The sequence below is a fragment of the Gadus morhua genome, chromosome 8 (assembly GCF_902167405.1).
Source record: "Gadus morhua chromosome 8, gadMor3.0, whole genome shotgun sequence".
Taxonomy (NCBI): domain Eukaryota; kingdom Metazoa; phylum Chordata; class Actinopteri; order Gadiformes; family Gadidae; genus Gadus; species Gadus morhua.
The window spans coordinates 4,479,780-4,493,763 of record NC_044055.1 but is presented as its reverse complement, the minus strand read 5'-3'; the positions used below and the strand labels follow the sequence as shown (position 1 = coordinate 4,493,763).

The window sequence follows — 13,984 nt, the reverse complement described above, 5'->3', positions numbered from 1 at the left end:
TTCTCCCTCGCCCCGTAATAGCCGGCGCTCGTGGGGCGCGACATCGCCCCATGAGCCCGCTGCCCGAGGCCTTTGCTGGCCACTCGCCGCAGCCTGCGATGGAGGCGGGCGGGGCCGGTAAGCCGGGCGAGGCTGCCTTCGTAAAGGTAATGAAGGGCTGGCTCGATCAATAATACAAGGTTTATCGACGGCCTGCCTATATGTGGTGGGAGATGCGTGTGAAACAGTTATGGTCGGGCCGGTAGGCTCTGGCGTTAACTGTGTGGGGAAAAAACAGCCGTCTTTACTAAAGAGGTGTTTCTCGCTCTCACACGCTTCTCCCTCGCCGTAATTGCCTTCCGGCACTTGTGGGGCGGGACATAGCCCCATGAGCCCGCTGCCCGGGGCCTTCGCTTGCCGCTCGCCGCAGCCTGCGATGGAGGCGGGCGGGGCTGGTAAGCCTGGGGGCCAGGAGGAGGAGCTGCCGGTGGCGCCGCGACAGTGACTGCCGGGGGCCTATGGCGGCGACGGGGGCTTGGAGCGGAGCGCTGCCGCCCGGGTGGAGGCGGAGGGCGGGAAACGTGTCCCGGAATTTCTCTGCCTCCTCGGAAGCGGCCTGCATCTCATCCACCATAGATGAAAGACGGGGCCCGAACAGCACGTCCGGGCTGACGGGGCACTCCAGTAACTGCCGCCTCATCGGCTCAGGGATGCCCGGGGTCTGCTGCAGCCACAGGTTCCTCTGAATGAGGTGCTGCCATGCCGCCCTCCGGGCCGCTGCCACCGCGCCGGTGGAGCAGAGGCAGAGGATGACACCGGCGGTTTTCACCACGTCGACTGCCTGTTCGGCCAGACGATGAGGGTCAGCCGCCATGGAGGAGATGTTATGCGCCAGCAGGGCGATGTTATTCATAACAGCCTCTTGCTGCATCATACACCGATGCGCTCTGTCTGTAAGCTTGGCTGTCAGCTGGTCTTTGGGAGTGGGGCGGCGGTCGCTGAGCCCCGGGCACTCCAAAGACAGCATACAGAGCGGGATCCAGCGGCGGTACCGTCCTGTAACCCCGGTCTGTCAGACCCTCCGTCTTCGTGACCTGGATAAATGTTTTCACCGGGGCACCGAGCCTCCCGGGCTCCGCCGCAGCCCCACTGAAGTACGGGCTGATGGCGGGAAACATCGGCCAGATCGGATCGAGACGGGCGGGGCGTGTCGCGGCCTCGAGCCCCCAGATGCCACGGAGCTGGTCCGGGCGTTGGGGGGCCTGAGGCATGGGCACCGCAAGGCCAAGGTTTGCGGCTGCCCTGGCGATAATACCCGGTAGCTCTGCCACCAAAGCTCCAACCACTGGAAGTGAGGTGGCGGCAGAGACGGGCAATGCTGCTGCCCCGGGCCTCTCCATTCGGAGAGGGGAAGCTGGGGGAGACGCCCCCTCCTCGTTGCTGTCGGAGTCGGCAGACTCCGAGCTCACAAGGAGAGAGAGGGCATCGTCGAGCGGGACAGTAAAGTCTTCGGCCCATTCAGCAATGGCGGCGGCAGTGGGCAGCTGTCTGGGCAGCGCAGCATAATGCCGACACAGGCAGGGCGGCGAGAGAGCCCTCGCACACCTCATGGCCGCCATACGGCAAGATAATAATAATAATAATAATACATTGAATATAGAGGTCACCTTACAGAGCATAAAGTCATCATAAATCGTTTAAAAACAAGACATTGTGGAAAAAATAATAATAAATAAATAAAAAAATAAAACAAAAACAAGACAAAACAAACAAACATTCAAGACAGTGTTCAGTTAGACGTTGTGTGCAAGTTTGAACAGGTGAGTTTTGAGTTGTGACTTGAAGGTTGTAATGGTGTCTGACTTTTTTATGTGTGGGGGGAGGGAGTTCCAGAGCCTTGATGCTGAACAGCTGAATGACCGGGCATGAGTCGTGATGTGGTGATACATGGTAGTCCAGCAGAGGTTGAGCGGAGGGAGCGGGAGGGAGTGTATTCTTGGAGGAGGTCGCAGAGGTAACTGGGGGCTAGGTTGTGGAGAGCTTTGTAGGTGAGGAGTAGGGTTTAGTATTGGATGCGGTAGTGTACTGGGAGCCAGTGAAGTTGGATGAGGACAGGGGTGATGTGGTCAGATGATTTGGTGCGGGTGATGATCCGGGCGGCTGAGTTCTGAATGATCTGCAGTCTGTTGATGAGTTTGAGTTTTTTCTATGCGTGATGTGACAAATGAGTGAACTAGGATTTCAGTGCTGGATTGGGTCAGTGATGGGCGGAGTCTGGCGATGTTGCGGAGGTGGAAGAATGCAGTCCGGGTGATGTTGCGAATATCGGATGCGAATGAGAGGGTGTTGTCCAGGATGACACAGAGGCTCTTGACTTTGAAGGAGATGGGTACTGGGAATCCATCGATGATTATGAGTGGAGCTGGGCTGTGAGCTGGGCTGTGTTGTGATTTGGTGAGGGTGGATTTGGAGCCGATGAGCAGGGCCTCGGTCTTGTTTCCATTGAGTTTCAGGAAGTTCCTGCTCAACCAGCTCCGGATGTCTTCCAGGCACGTGATGAGGGAGGTGGGGGGGATGGCAGCGGTGGGTTTGGTGGAGATGTAGACCTGTGTGTCGTCAGCGTAGCAGGGAAAATGGACCCCATGGTGACGGAGGAGTGTGCCCAGCGGGAGGAGGTAGGTGGTGAACCGGAGTGGACCCAAGACTGACCCCTGGGGGACACCCAGTGAGACACCTGAACACCCAGACTTGTGGTTGCTTAGTTGAACAAATCGTTGACGGCCGGTGAGGTAGGATGTAAACCAGGAGAGTGCAGCACCAGTGATCCCAATGCCAGTCAGGCGGTCCAGGAGCAGAGGGTGGGAGATGGTGTCGAATTCTGCGCTGAGATCGAGGAGGATGAGAATGGTGAGTAATCCAGAGTCGGCTGCACGGAGGAGGTCGTTGGTGATTTTGACGGAAGCCAGATTGGAACGTTTCGTGGAGATTGTTTGTGTCAAGGTGGGACTGTAGTTGTGCGGCAACCACCCTTTCAAGTGTCTTGGAGATGAAAGGGAGATTGGAGATGGGCCGGTAATGGTTAAGGTCAGTTGGGTCAGCACCAGGTTTTTTCAGGATGGGAGTGATGGCAGCCAGCTTGAGAGTGGGGGGTACGGTACCAGTAGTGAGGGAGGAGTTAATTATGTTGGTGATCATGGGGGAGATGGACGGTAGACATGCTTTGACAAGGGAGGTGGGAATAGGATCGAGCTGACAGGTGGTGGTTTTGGCTTTGCGGATGAGTTCTGAAACGGTCTGTTCTGTTACTGGGGTGAAGTCAGAGAGGGAGCTGATGAGAGGTTGGCCAGAGGTGATCATCCAGGGTGGGTCATCAGAGGGGGTGCGAGATGAGGCCATTTGTTGGTGAATGGTGTTGATGTTAGTGCTGAAGAAGTCCAGGAACGCAGTGCATTGGGTGGTGGAAATGTCTGGAGGGAGGGTTTAGGAGGCTGAAGTAAGTGGCTGACTGTTGAGAAGAGGACTCTGCTGTTGCCTGTACCAGTGTTGATGAGGATGGAGTAGAATGAGGTTTTGGCAGTGGTGAGGGCATTCTTGTAGTGATGGAGGTGGTCCAAATACATTTGGCGGTGCACAGTGAGTTGAGTCTTATTGTAGAGTCGCTCCAGTCGACGACCAGTGGCTTTGAGCTGGCGCAGATGAGGAGTGAACAAGGGAGCAGTGTGGGTGAATGAGACTGAGCGGGTTTTCAGGGGGGCCAGGGTGGTGAAGGAAGAGGAGAGGCAGTTATTGTAGTGAGGCACCATGTCAGTCAGGGAGGAAGCTGGGGGAGGGTTGGGGTAGGAGCTGATCAGGGTGGAGAGGTCTGTGGTGTTGATATGTTTGATGTTTCTGAAGGAGATGGTCCGTTGTCGCAACCTGTGCTGCTCGACGCGGCTGGCACAAAGAACGTGAGGGTCCAGGCAAAGGAAGGGCCGGGTCCGGACGGCCACCCTTCCCGCCACCGAGACGGCTGAGGCTTCCCGTGCGCTGTGGCGGCAGGACAGGGCTGACCTCGAGCCGCAGCAGTGTCGGCAGCTGGGGCTGGTCGAGGACTGCGGGTGGACGGGGCAGCGTGCCACCCATCCTCGTCCCAGCCGCCGGCGTGGCTTCGGAAGGCCAGACGTCGGAGGGCGGTGGAGAATGGGGGGCCTGAACGGCGCTCCAGAGGCCCCCTACAGCAGAACCTGGTGGGGGCCCTGAAAGAGGTGGTCCCCAACCACATCCCCAGGACCTCTACAGACTGTTGGAGACAGGCGTCCCAACCAGGGAGGAAGGCTGCGTCGCAACGGGACCGTCACTGGCAGGGGCCAAGGCGGCGGCGCCGGCCCCTGAACACTCGGGACCGTGCAATGGGTGTTGGGGTCGTCGGGACGTCTGACCTCTAAGGTGGGGGCTGTGTGGCGCCGGGGATTCTGGGGATCCGAGATGCCGGTTGGGAAAAAGGGGTTTATTGCCTTTTGTCAATTTGTTTCTCTTAGGTTAAGTGGGGTTAACGGGTTTGGGGTCTTTATTGTTTGTGTGTTGTTGTTTATAGTGTTTAGTGTTGCCGCCACCGTTACCGAGACTTGCATGTCCGTTGGTTGGGTGTGCGGTGCGCTGTGTGTTGTGGGTGTGTGTTAAATAAAGGCAGCTCTCGGGGTTGTGCGGTGTATGAGGCACGAGAGTTGCCGTTTAACCTAGGCTCCCGTCTCGTCCTTCCCGCACTGCTCGCTACAATATACACACCCTCTGTCATATCTATCAACAAAACTAGAATAACATAAACATAAACCGGGCTGCAAATCTTTTTCCCCTGTAGAATCCTGCCTCCTGAATCTTGGTCCAGAGGTATACGTATCATGAATATTCGCGCTTGCGTGGACTTAATAGTTTCGTTGGCCACTTTACTGTTTAGGGGGTACAAAATGTGTGTGTGTGTGTGTGTGTGAGCTGTGCTGCGGTGTGTGTGTGTGTGTGTGTGTGTGTGTGTGTGTGAGAGTTTGTATGTAGTGCATGTGTGAGATAAGTGTGTGTACTGTAAGTTAACTCTTTGTCCATAAAAATATGAGATATAGAAATATATCTATGTGGAAAAATATACAAACCAAAACATGAATTTTATTTTACGCATGTGAACTGTGTGTGTGCGTGTCTGGAGAGAGAGAGAGAGAGAGAGAGAGAGAGAGAGAGAGAGAGAGAGAGAGAGAGAGAGAGAGAGAGAGAGAGAATGTGCGTGTAAACATTAAGGCTTATAGGCTAATCCATGTGAATTGCATGTCATATTTAACATTATTAGGAGGATTAAGAAGAAGATACTTAATTGAGCCCCGTGGAGAAATGCACAATTCTGCAAGAACCCATCAGACAGTGTAGCGTTCAAGTACCGACTCCACTTGCCTTGTTCATCGAGGGTGGGGGGAAACCGGAGCATTTCTTGGAAACGGAGTGGCTTAAAGAAATGAGCTAGCCAACCCCCCTCCTGGGTGTGGCCGACCCAGCTCAGCTTTAAGAGGCGCCGTAGAGAGACTGAGCTCTCATCCTGCTCTCAGCCGGGACAGCCAAGGTAGGACAGAAACGTGCTTTGATCAGTTATATTGACACCTAATACAATAAAGTTGTTGCGGGTGGTACTGATTCGGTGACCCTGTTTGGAACGTTATCACTCGAGTGGACGGAATGGATGGGCGTTTCATTGTGATTTATATTATAACAAGTGCGGTATTTAACACTGAGCATTTCATTAGGTCTACCCGGAGCTGGTCCTATCTCTGTGTTGAAGGCTGAACCTGGACCTGGGCCAGACCGATATAACCAGGTGTGTTCACGTCATTGTATTGTAAAGTATAGGCCACCTCACAACTGCTATGATTAAACCTTTATTGACCTGCTACAGCAACAGAGTAAAACAGTTATATGTATTAAGTTAACATTAGTTTTGGAACATTACATTTTGTTTCTCTCACACACACACACACACACACACACACACACACACACACACACACACACACACACACACACACACACACACACTATAATTAAGGGTTAACTATCATTTGCGTGTATCTGTTAAAAATGCCCTAGCAAACCTTAAACTATTAGGCTACTGAGTGATATGGTGTGTGAAAATATCTGTTATGGTTGAGACTGCGCCGGCCTCCGTAATGAGACAATTTCGTTTTTTGGCGTTAATTTCTGACAATCAGGGCATCTCTTCCATGATTGGTTCGGGGAATCTATGGACTTTTTTCTCAAACTTTATTATGCGCAACCCATGGAAGATGATTCGCGTTTCGTGTACCGCAATCCACAAATATTTGATAGTTGTGCTTCGTGGCCTAATGTTATTCACAATGATATTGCACGATCCACATGTCTGCCGTCTTATAAAATTGTTTCCACAATCACTTTTACCCATTTGTGGATCGCATGGCTCTAGTGAGTCGCTCATTTTTCTTTGTGGATTTTTGTCCAATATATCACACTGTTGTGCTGTAAAATGTGAATGCGCAAGACCTGATTATGCGTAGGCCTAACCCACAGAAGACGATTCACGTTGCGTGTAGGCCTACCACAATAGTTTTCTCCTTGGGCTTTGCAATCAATTTCCATGCAAAGAAATATTTTACTTGTGGCTGCTAAAATTATATCCACACTAACGCTTCACATTACGGGGCCAACGACATTGTAAAAGGATATCCACACGAATATGTCAAGATGCACAAATACACATAATTTACATTTTTTACGTGTTTTGTAAAATGCTATCCACACACTCACTTTCAGAACAGATTAGGACATGTGAACTCGCCTGTAGGCCTACGCATGTGTGGATGCGCTCAAATTTTTGTTCCAATGTGTACCGAAGCAAATCTGGCTGCATACTAGCATCCACCTATAGAGGGCAATATGTGCACCTATAGACTGCAATATCGCCAAGGCTATTTCAAAGGCACTGTCGTAGTTTATTTTACAAAGTTTAGCTTTTTGCAGACCTTTTTAATTTGCGGATCAGCCGCGGTAATCATTTAATTGAATAATCATTTGGGCTGTCAATAACAGCTGTGTGAAATGCAACAATTCTAAATGGCTGAGAAACTCATATATAAATGTCTCTACACAATCATGCAGAGGTTTTCCTGACATGTTTGTGTCTTATTTGCAGATCACATCAGGGATATTTCTATGAGAATCAACCTGGTTTGAGACAAGGAACAAACTGTTGATTGTCAGGGCTAACCTTCCTGCTATCTTCTCAACTCCTCAGAAGATCTTACAACCGTTTGAATTAGTCAGAAATCGGAGAAGTTAACAAATATTGCTACAATGCTTAATACTTTGCAAACAGTGTTTTTGCCCCACCCCGCCCTCGCCCCGCCGCGCCCCGCCTCCTGCCAACCCCCCCCTAAGCGGTTGGCAGAAGCTGTTAAGATAGAAGGCAATAAGATTGAAGGACGTTCAGGTACTCTGGACATTTACACTCTTCCTCTGGAAGCCCAGTCCATGGAGATAGAGGGATGCAAATGCTTCATATTTGGAAAAGACTTTGGTAAAAAGAACCGCACCATCATGGTTCTAGGAGCCACTGGGGCGGGCAAGTCCACCCTGGTCAACAGGATGATCAACTACATCTTGGGGGTCACATGGGAAGATACCTTTAAATTCAAGTTGGTAGACGAAGGCACGGCCAAGTCTCAGGCTCACAGCCAGACCTCTGAAGTAACCGTGTACAAGCTCAACCACCGAGAGGGCTTCCAGATCGACTACTCCCTGACTATTGTGGACACACCGGGTTTCGGAGACACGAGAGGCATAGAAAGAGATGGGTTGATTATGAGTCAGCTAGAAAATTTATTCTCGGCTAAAAGTGGAATCAGCCAGATTGATGCCATCTGCTTCGTGGTCCAAGCATCTTTAGCTCGGCTTACAACGACACAGAAATACGTCTTTGATTCAGTGCTCCGCATATTTGGCAAAGATGTGGCAGAGAACATCCGGATTCTGGTGACATTTGCAGACAACACAACTCCTCTGGTTCTCGGGGCGATCAATGAGTTTGGGGTCCCATGTCCTAAAACGAAAAATGGTTTACCAATTCACTTCAAATTCAATAACTTTATACCTGGTATATGCAACGAAAATGAGGGGGGTGACATTGAAGAAGATGGAAACAATGATGAGGATGATGATGATGAGGAGGAGGAAGAAGGCATCAAAAAGCGTTGGGACATGGGAACCAAAAACATGAAAAAATTATTTTCTGATCTGAAAGTCATTGAGACCAAGAGCTTGACCTTAACCAAGGAGGTGCTCAGACAGAGAGCTCAGCTGGAGATCTCCATTGAGAATATCCAGATTAAGGTGAAATTGGCCTTAACTAAACTTGAGGAGATTAAAAAAGAATCTCAAATTCTCCAAGCACACGAGTCAGCTATAGCAGACAATAAGGAATTTGATTATGAGGTCAGCGTCACAAGGCCTGTTAAAGTTAAAACCGAAGAATACTCAATGAACTGTGAGGAATGTAATGTCACTTGCCACAAATCATGCTGGGTAAGGCAGGGTATTGACCTGGTTAAGGCTTTGGTACCGTTTCTTTCCACAATTCCAACTTCCGTGACAAATTATTTTTGTGAGATCTTTACCTGGTCTGGTAAATGCAAAGAATGCAAAGGCGAGTGCCCTACAACGAAGCATACCCTCAAGGCTTTCTACTGGGGTTCCGAGACGGTGAAAGAGAAACGAACCTACAAGGAGCTGAAAAAACAGTATGAGAGGGCCTCTAAGAAAGCCATGTCCGTTGCTGACATCATCAAACAGATGGAGCTGGAGTACGACCACCTAGAGGACGAGGTGGTCAGGCTGATGGAGCGCTCAGCCCAGTGTCTCAACACCCTGAAGGAGATCGCTCTGAGGCCCGATCCACTCTCAACAGCTGCATACATCGACATGCTGATAGAGGGAGAGAAGTCAGAGGGCAAGCCTGGCTTCAAGGAGCGCATCAATAAACTCCAGGATCTGAAAAAAAAGGCCATTACCTCAGGGGAGGTTGCTTGTGGGGCCACGGCCGACTCAATGTGGAGCCAGGACAGTCCAGTGGTTAGTACCTCTCCCAGCACAAACCCCCTCTCTTCTCATTAATCTGGACCTGACAACCTGTTCACTCTCTGGCTGAGGTAACATTGAAGTGAGACTTCGGTGATACGCTCAGTCTCTAGATCACAATGTTGAAATGAACAAATAAGTTAATTCCCCTGATTTTATTACCCTATTTTTGAGTTTATTACCCTGATTTTGACTTAATTTATGTTGTTCTGTGTACTTTATACGCTTGGCCGCATACCCCACTCCAGTTGGAACACTGAGTCATTGAGTGTATTGACTTACTGCTTCTGTGTCCTAATTTTTGATTATGACTGTGGTGTACTTTAATCATGAGATAAATACATTTCTTATTATTTTTTAATTCATGGTTTGTTGCGTTCTTCATCAGTAGTTTATCAATGTAGATGTTATGGCAATTCATGATGCATTATTTTTTAAGTTTCGGTCCCGGGAGACACATATTTCTCCTTTGGGTCTTGAAGTGAAAATGTTTAGAACCCCTGTATTAGAGAACAAGAACCAAGGCTGTAAAACAATATTTACTAAAGTATAATCATGTTGAATCATGCGTTACCTAAAAGAGAATTAAAGATGAATACAATGATCTGTGTTGACTTTAAACCTTTTTATTTGATCGATGCCCATTGTATATTCTCCAATATTTGTTTAAAGTTATTCTATTACAGGCTGTCCCTTCTGGTCAGTTTTAACGAGGTCATGAAACCACCAGCAGGGGGAGACAGTCAGAGATGGGTTTTGTGTTAACTTTGTATAAAGGCCCACTCACACTAGGCCATCTGTACCGTTGTGGGTGTCAGATTGACTCGGCTGCCAGGTCCTGCGCTTACAGATGACGTATCGACACTTGAAGTATCGACACAAGCCAACGGACAAACCCAGAAGGGTTGTTTATAAACGGGGCTCAATCATGGACATAAAAAGAAGGCTCAATCGGTTTTAGTTTTGATTTCATTGAACGCAGCCCGTTCTTTCGCACAACAAAGCCATCTAAAAGCACTGATGAATGCATATGTAACCCAGTTCCTGTTAGGGACTCTTATTCTGAAGGAGGAGAACAGAAGTGTCTGCGTGTGGGTCGCTGTTTTGACTCCGTGTTGGGAGCGCTGGAAATAAAGTGGATCGCCCCGTTCAGTGAACGGAATTAGCCGATTCTTCTTTTACATATAACCCAAGTATATGCATCAATAATTTGTACATTCGATTATTATTCATAGATTAGAAAACAAAAGGAGATTGTTAATACTTGGGGATAACATAGGAATGAATGAAACGCGCATGCGCATTTAAAAGACAGCGTTTACAGGAAGTGCGTCATTATTGCGCATCTAGGACCCCGAGTCGATCTGGCAGCCGAGTCAATCTGACACCCACACCGTGGGTGTTTCCCAATGTGAAGGAAGCATGCTCAACGGCCGCCCTTTTAAGGACGCTACGTCATAGAACGCCGACAAGCACTGTTCCAATGTTGAGGACACTCGAAATTGGCGCCATTTTTGCGTCCTTTGTTTTTGAGAATTCCGAGATTTTTCAAGGATGCATCGCTGGATCCTAGACGAGCCAAAACTACCCACAATCCTCTGCGTTCACACGCTGCACAGGATATTAAAAATGGCAGAGGGAAAGCAGTGCACGTTCAAATGAAAGTGAAGTTATATTATATTTTGTGCCGTATGGGTTTTAATAGATTCATCATGTTAATGCAAATAATCAAGCTCAAAGACCTGTGCAACAGCTTTGCAACTTAATGATACGTTGCTATATTTTGCATGGATGTAGCTGGTGTTAAACACCACTGTCACCAATGTAAATTTACTCGCTCACAAGATTACATAATTTATTTATACCTTTATGTATTTGTAGGGTCAGCCCAGCAAACCGAGGCTTTTGTGCACCTTAGGGTGACTCACAAACATGTTGTCAAATAAATGCACCACCGATCATTTGCAATGTTTGAAATTTGTAATGAACGTATATAATTGTATTTTATATACTTATGTGTTCAAAGCACTGGTAGATTGTAGGTATATATGAATGAATGAATTAGATCAGTTAAATAATCCAGCCAAATAAATACATGTTTATCATCACAATCTTCGTCTTTATTCCCCTGCATAATAGTAATCAACCATACTGTAAATGTGATGCATGAATTAAGCTCTTAGACAAATTCACTTAGTTTTATAAAAATGTAATGATTTTTTTTCTAACAAAGACGATTTTTATCAACCGCAACAAAGCTTTTGTGACTTCATCAAAGAGGCTCCATGCGAAGGAGACATGACCGCATTCATAACAGACAAAAGTCAAATAAATATCGATCAGCTTGATTGCTGCCATGTTTTATTCATAAGCGCACATGTGTTTACAAGCGGACACGCAGTATTAAAAAGCTTCCACACTAGCAAGTCGTTACAAAGTCTGAACGTTACAAACGCTAGGAAGAACTCGACCTAGCACTCTAGTCTCATCTCCATAGGACGCGACTAGCAAGGACGCGTCCTAGCAAGGCTGCAGCCTTCACATTGGGAAACAGCCCGTGCCAAAGTCCGCTTCACACCTGTACCGTGCTCAAGTCATCATTTCTTCCGTCAGTGTCTATTTTTCGAAGATAAAGACAGTTTAAAAAAGAAATGCCTCGTAAATGTGCCATGATAAACTGCAGCAACAGTGGAAACGGATAAGGACAGAAAAAGGTAACGTTCTCGCTTGCTCCTGTATGAATGGTCCTAGGCTACCTGAGGCTGGCTGCACCTGGTAAGCAAAGTTTTGCTGGAGCTCGGGTAAAATCGCACATGGCTTATTCAAGTTGCGCGCTAGACATTCTCTAAAGTGTCGAGACTCAAGCACTAAACTTACCTTAACCGATTGTTCCATACAAATGGTAAGTTAACGATTTAACAGCTTCAACATCTGCTATTACAGTCGTTATTTTTTTGTAGGACTTGGGCTAATGACCTTGCACAGAGGGAAAACCATCTACACCACCTGTCATTGATTTCTATGCATTCACTGATCTTTACAAATGGGTTAGTTTTAAGCCATTTAATATAATTGCTCTGCCCTGCAACACATTATAAGCTACACATGTTTGTTAAATGAGAAATATGGTCTGGGTCACATTGAAACAGTAACAGTTGTATAACAGTAATTATACAAACATTATACCAACATTTCAACAGGCCAGTTTATTCAAACATCACACTAACAAGAACACAATAAGAACAGCAACTAATAGTAAATAATAAAAAATAAAGAGTTTTACAAAAGATTTAACAAAACTGAACATACTGAACAGAGGCAGAGAAAAAGGAAAGAGGAAGAAGACTTGTCCGTTGTCACAGCATCAAGGTCCAGCTGTAGAGATCAAGAAAGGAAGAGACATGAGGAGGAGTACAACGGAACACTGCTCTCTAGTAGATTGTTTATTGATGTAAACTAAGTTGATGCAAATTTTAACATAGCCTACTGGATGTTGTTGCAAAGTGGCCTGGATCTTCAGCTACTCATGATTCGCGCATTTTAATGGTGAGCGGTCTGAGGCAGCTTTTTGAGATGTACCAGTTGGGTGTCACTTGCTGGGTGACAGTGACTATCCATGCAAGACATGGCTCTAGACACCCTACCTCAATCCACAACCGGGAGCACAGTTAAAGTATAACATGTAAGTGATTACGCAGATTACGCTTAGTCCTATCGTCCTATCGCCCTATCGTCTGGCTGTGGAATGTTCCTCCGCTTGCAGAGGTTGTGTAGAATGGCACATACAGTGATTACTGTGCTTGCCCTCTCTGGGGTGAGGCGTATTTCGCCGTGGAGGACATGAACCGACGTTTCATCTGCCCAATTCCTCTCTCCACAACATTTCGTGTATGTTTGTGTGCTCTAGCATATATGGAAGAAATCAGTAAACAATAATAAATATGGATTCAACAAATAAAAGGCGTCAAAGAGCCAATACGATGTGTTTTACACGTAGGACAAAGCGTAATCTGCGTAATCACTTACATGTTATACTTTAAATGTGCTCCCGGTTGTGGATTGAGGTCGGGTGTCTAGAGCCACGTCCTGCATGGATAGTCACTGTCTCCGAGCAAGTGACACCCAACTGGTACATCTCAAAAAGCTACCTCAGACCGCTCTCCATTAAATTGCGCGAATCATGGGTAGCTGAAGATCCAGGCCACTTTGCAAGAACATCCAGTAGGCTATGTTAAAATTTGCATCAAAAACAACCTGCGTGTTGATGGAATGCACTTTCTTCCTATTGACGAACACGTCCTCGTCTTTTGATGGCGCAATTATTTTTATGTGCGTCCCGTCAATAGCACCGACCACACCGGGCATACCTGCAATTGCCATGAAGTTGGCTTTGATCCTGTGTAATTGTTGAATGTCCAAAGGAAAGTTTATGGCACGGCTGACTGATGGTTGCGATAGTTTTAAATCGTCGGCATTGCAAAGTTGCATTGCCCCTGTTGCTAAATAACGTAGTGTGGCCAAACATTTTATTTCGGGACTAATCTGATTATTCCTGTTAGTCTGGGATGTTATTGCATTGCGATTAACTCCACAACAAGTTTAATACCCTAACATTTCGTCTCGCAGGCATTTACGATTCTTTGTGAATAGGTCTTACTGAGTCAGGAGTCCTCTTGAGGACTTTTAAGCTCTCCTAGACTTAGGTGCTACTTTTAGGCCTAAAATACTTTGTGAATTGCTCTTAGTGAAAAAAGTTAGGAGGCCTAAATTTAAGAGTGACACGCCCATTATTTTTAGGAGTTACTCCTAAATTCGCCAGTTAGGACCTACTTTTTGCCCTAAAATCCTTTGTGAATACGGCCACAGGTTTCTATTTCAGGAG

General features: G+C 47.4%; 1 protein-coding gene across 3 annotated transcripts in view; it reads left to right on the top strand.

The window, feature by feature from the left end:
* Positions 1–5,544: 5,544 nt before the first annotated feature.
* Positions 5,545–13,984, top strand: part of LOC115548206 (uncharacterized) — a 53,419-nt gene continuing 44,979 nt past the window's right edge. For 2 of the 3 annotated variants that reach the window (XM_030362678.1, XM_030362676.1), the window contains exon 1: positions 5,742–5,812. Coding sequence is in view for 1 of the 3 variants with exons in the window: in XM_030362674.1 (XP_030218534.1) it covers positions 7,324–9,138 (1,815 nt within the window). In the remaining 2 variants the exon portion in view is untranslated. Of the gene's footprint in view, positions 5,561–5,741; positions 5,813–7,162; positions 9,709–13,984 lie in introns of those variants that run through there. The other variant, XM_030362674.1, reaches the window with a different exon arrangement.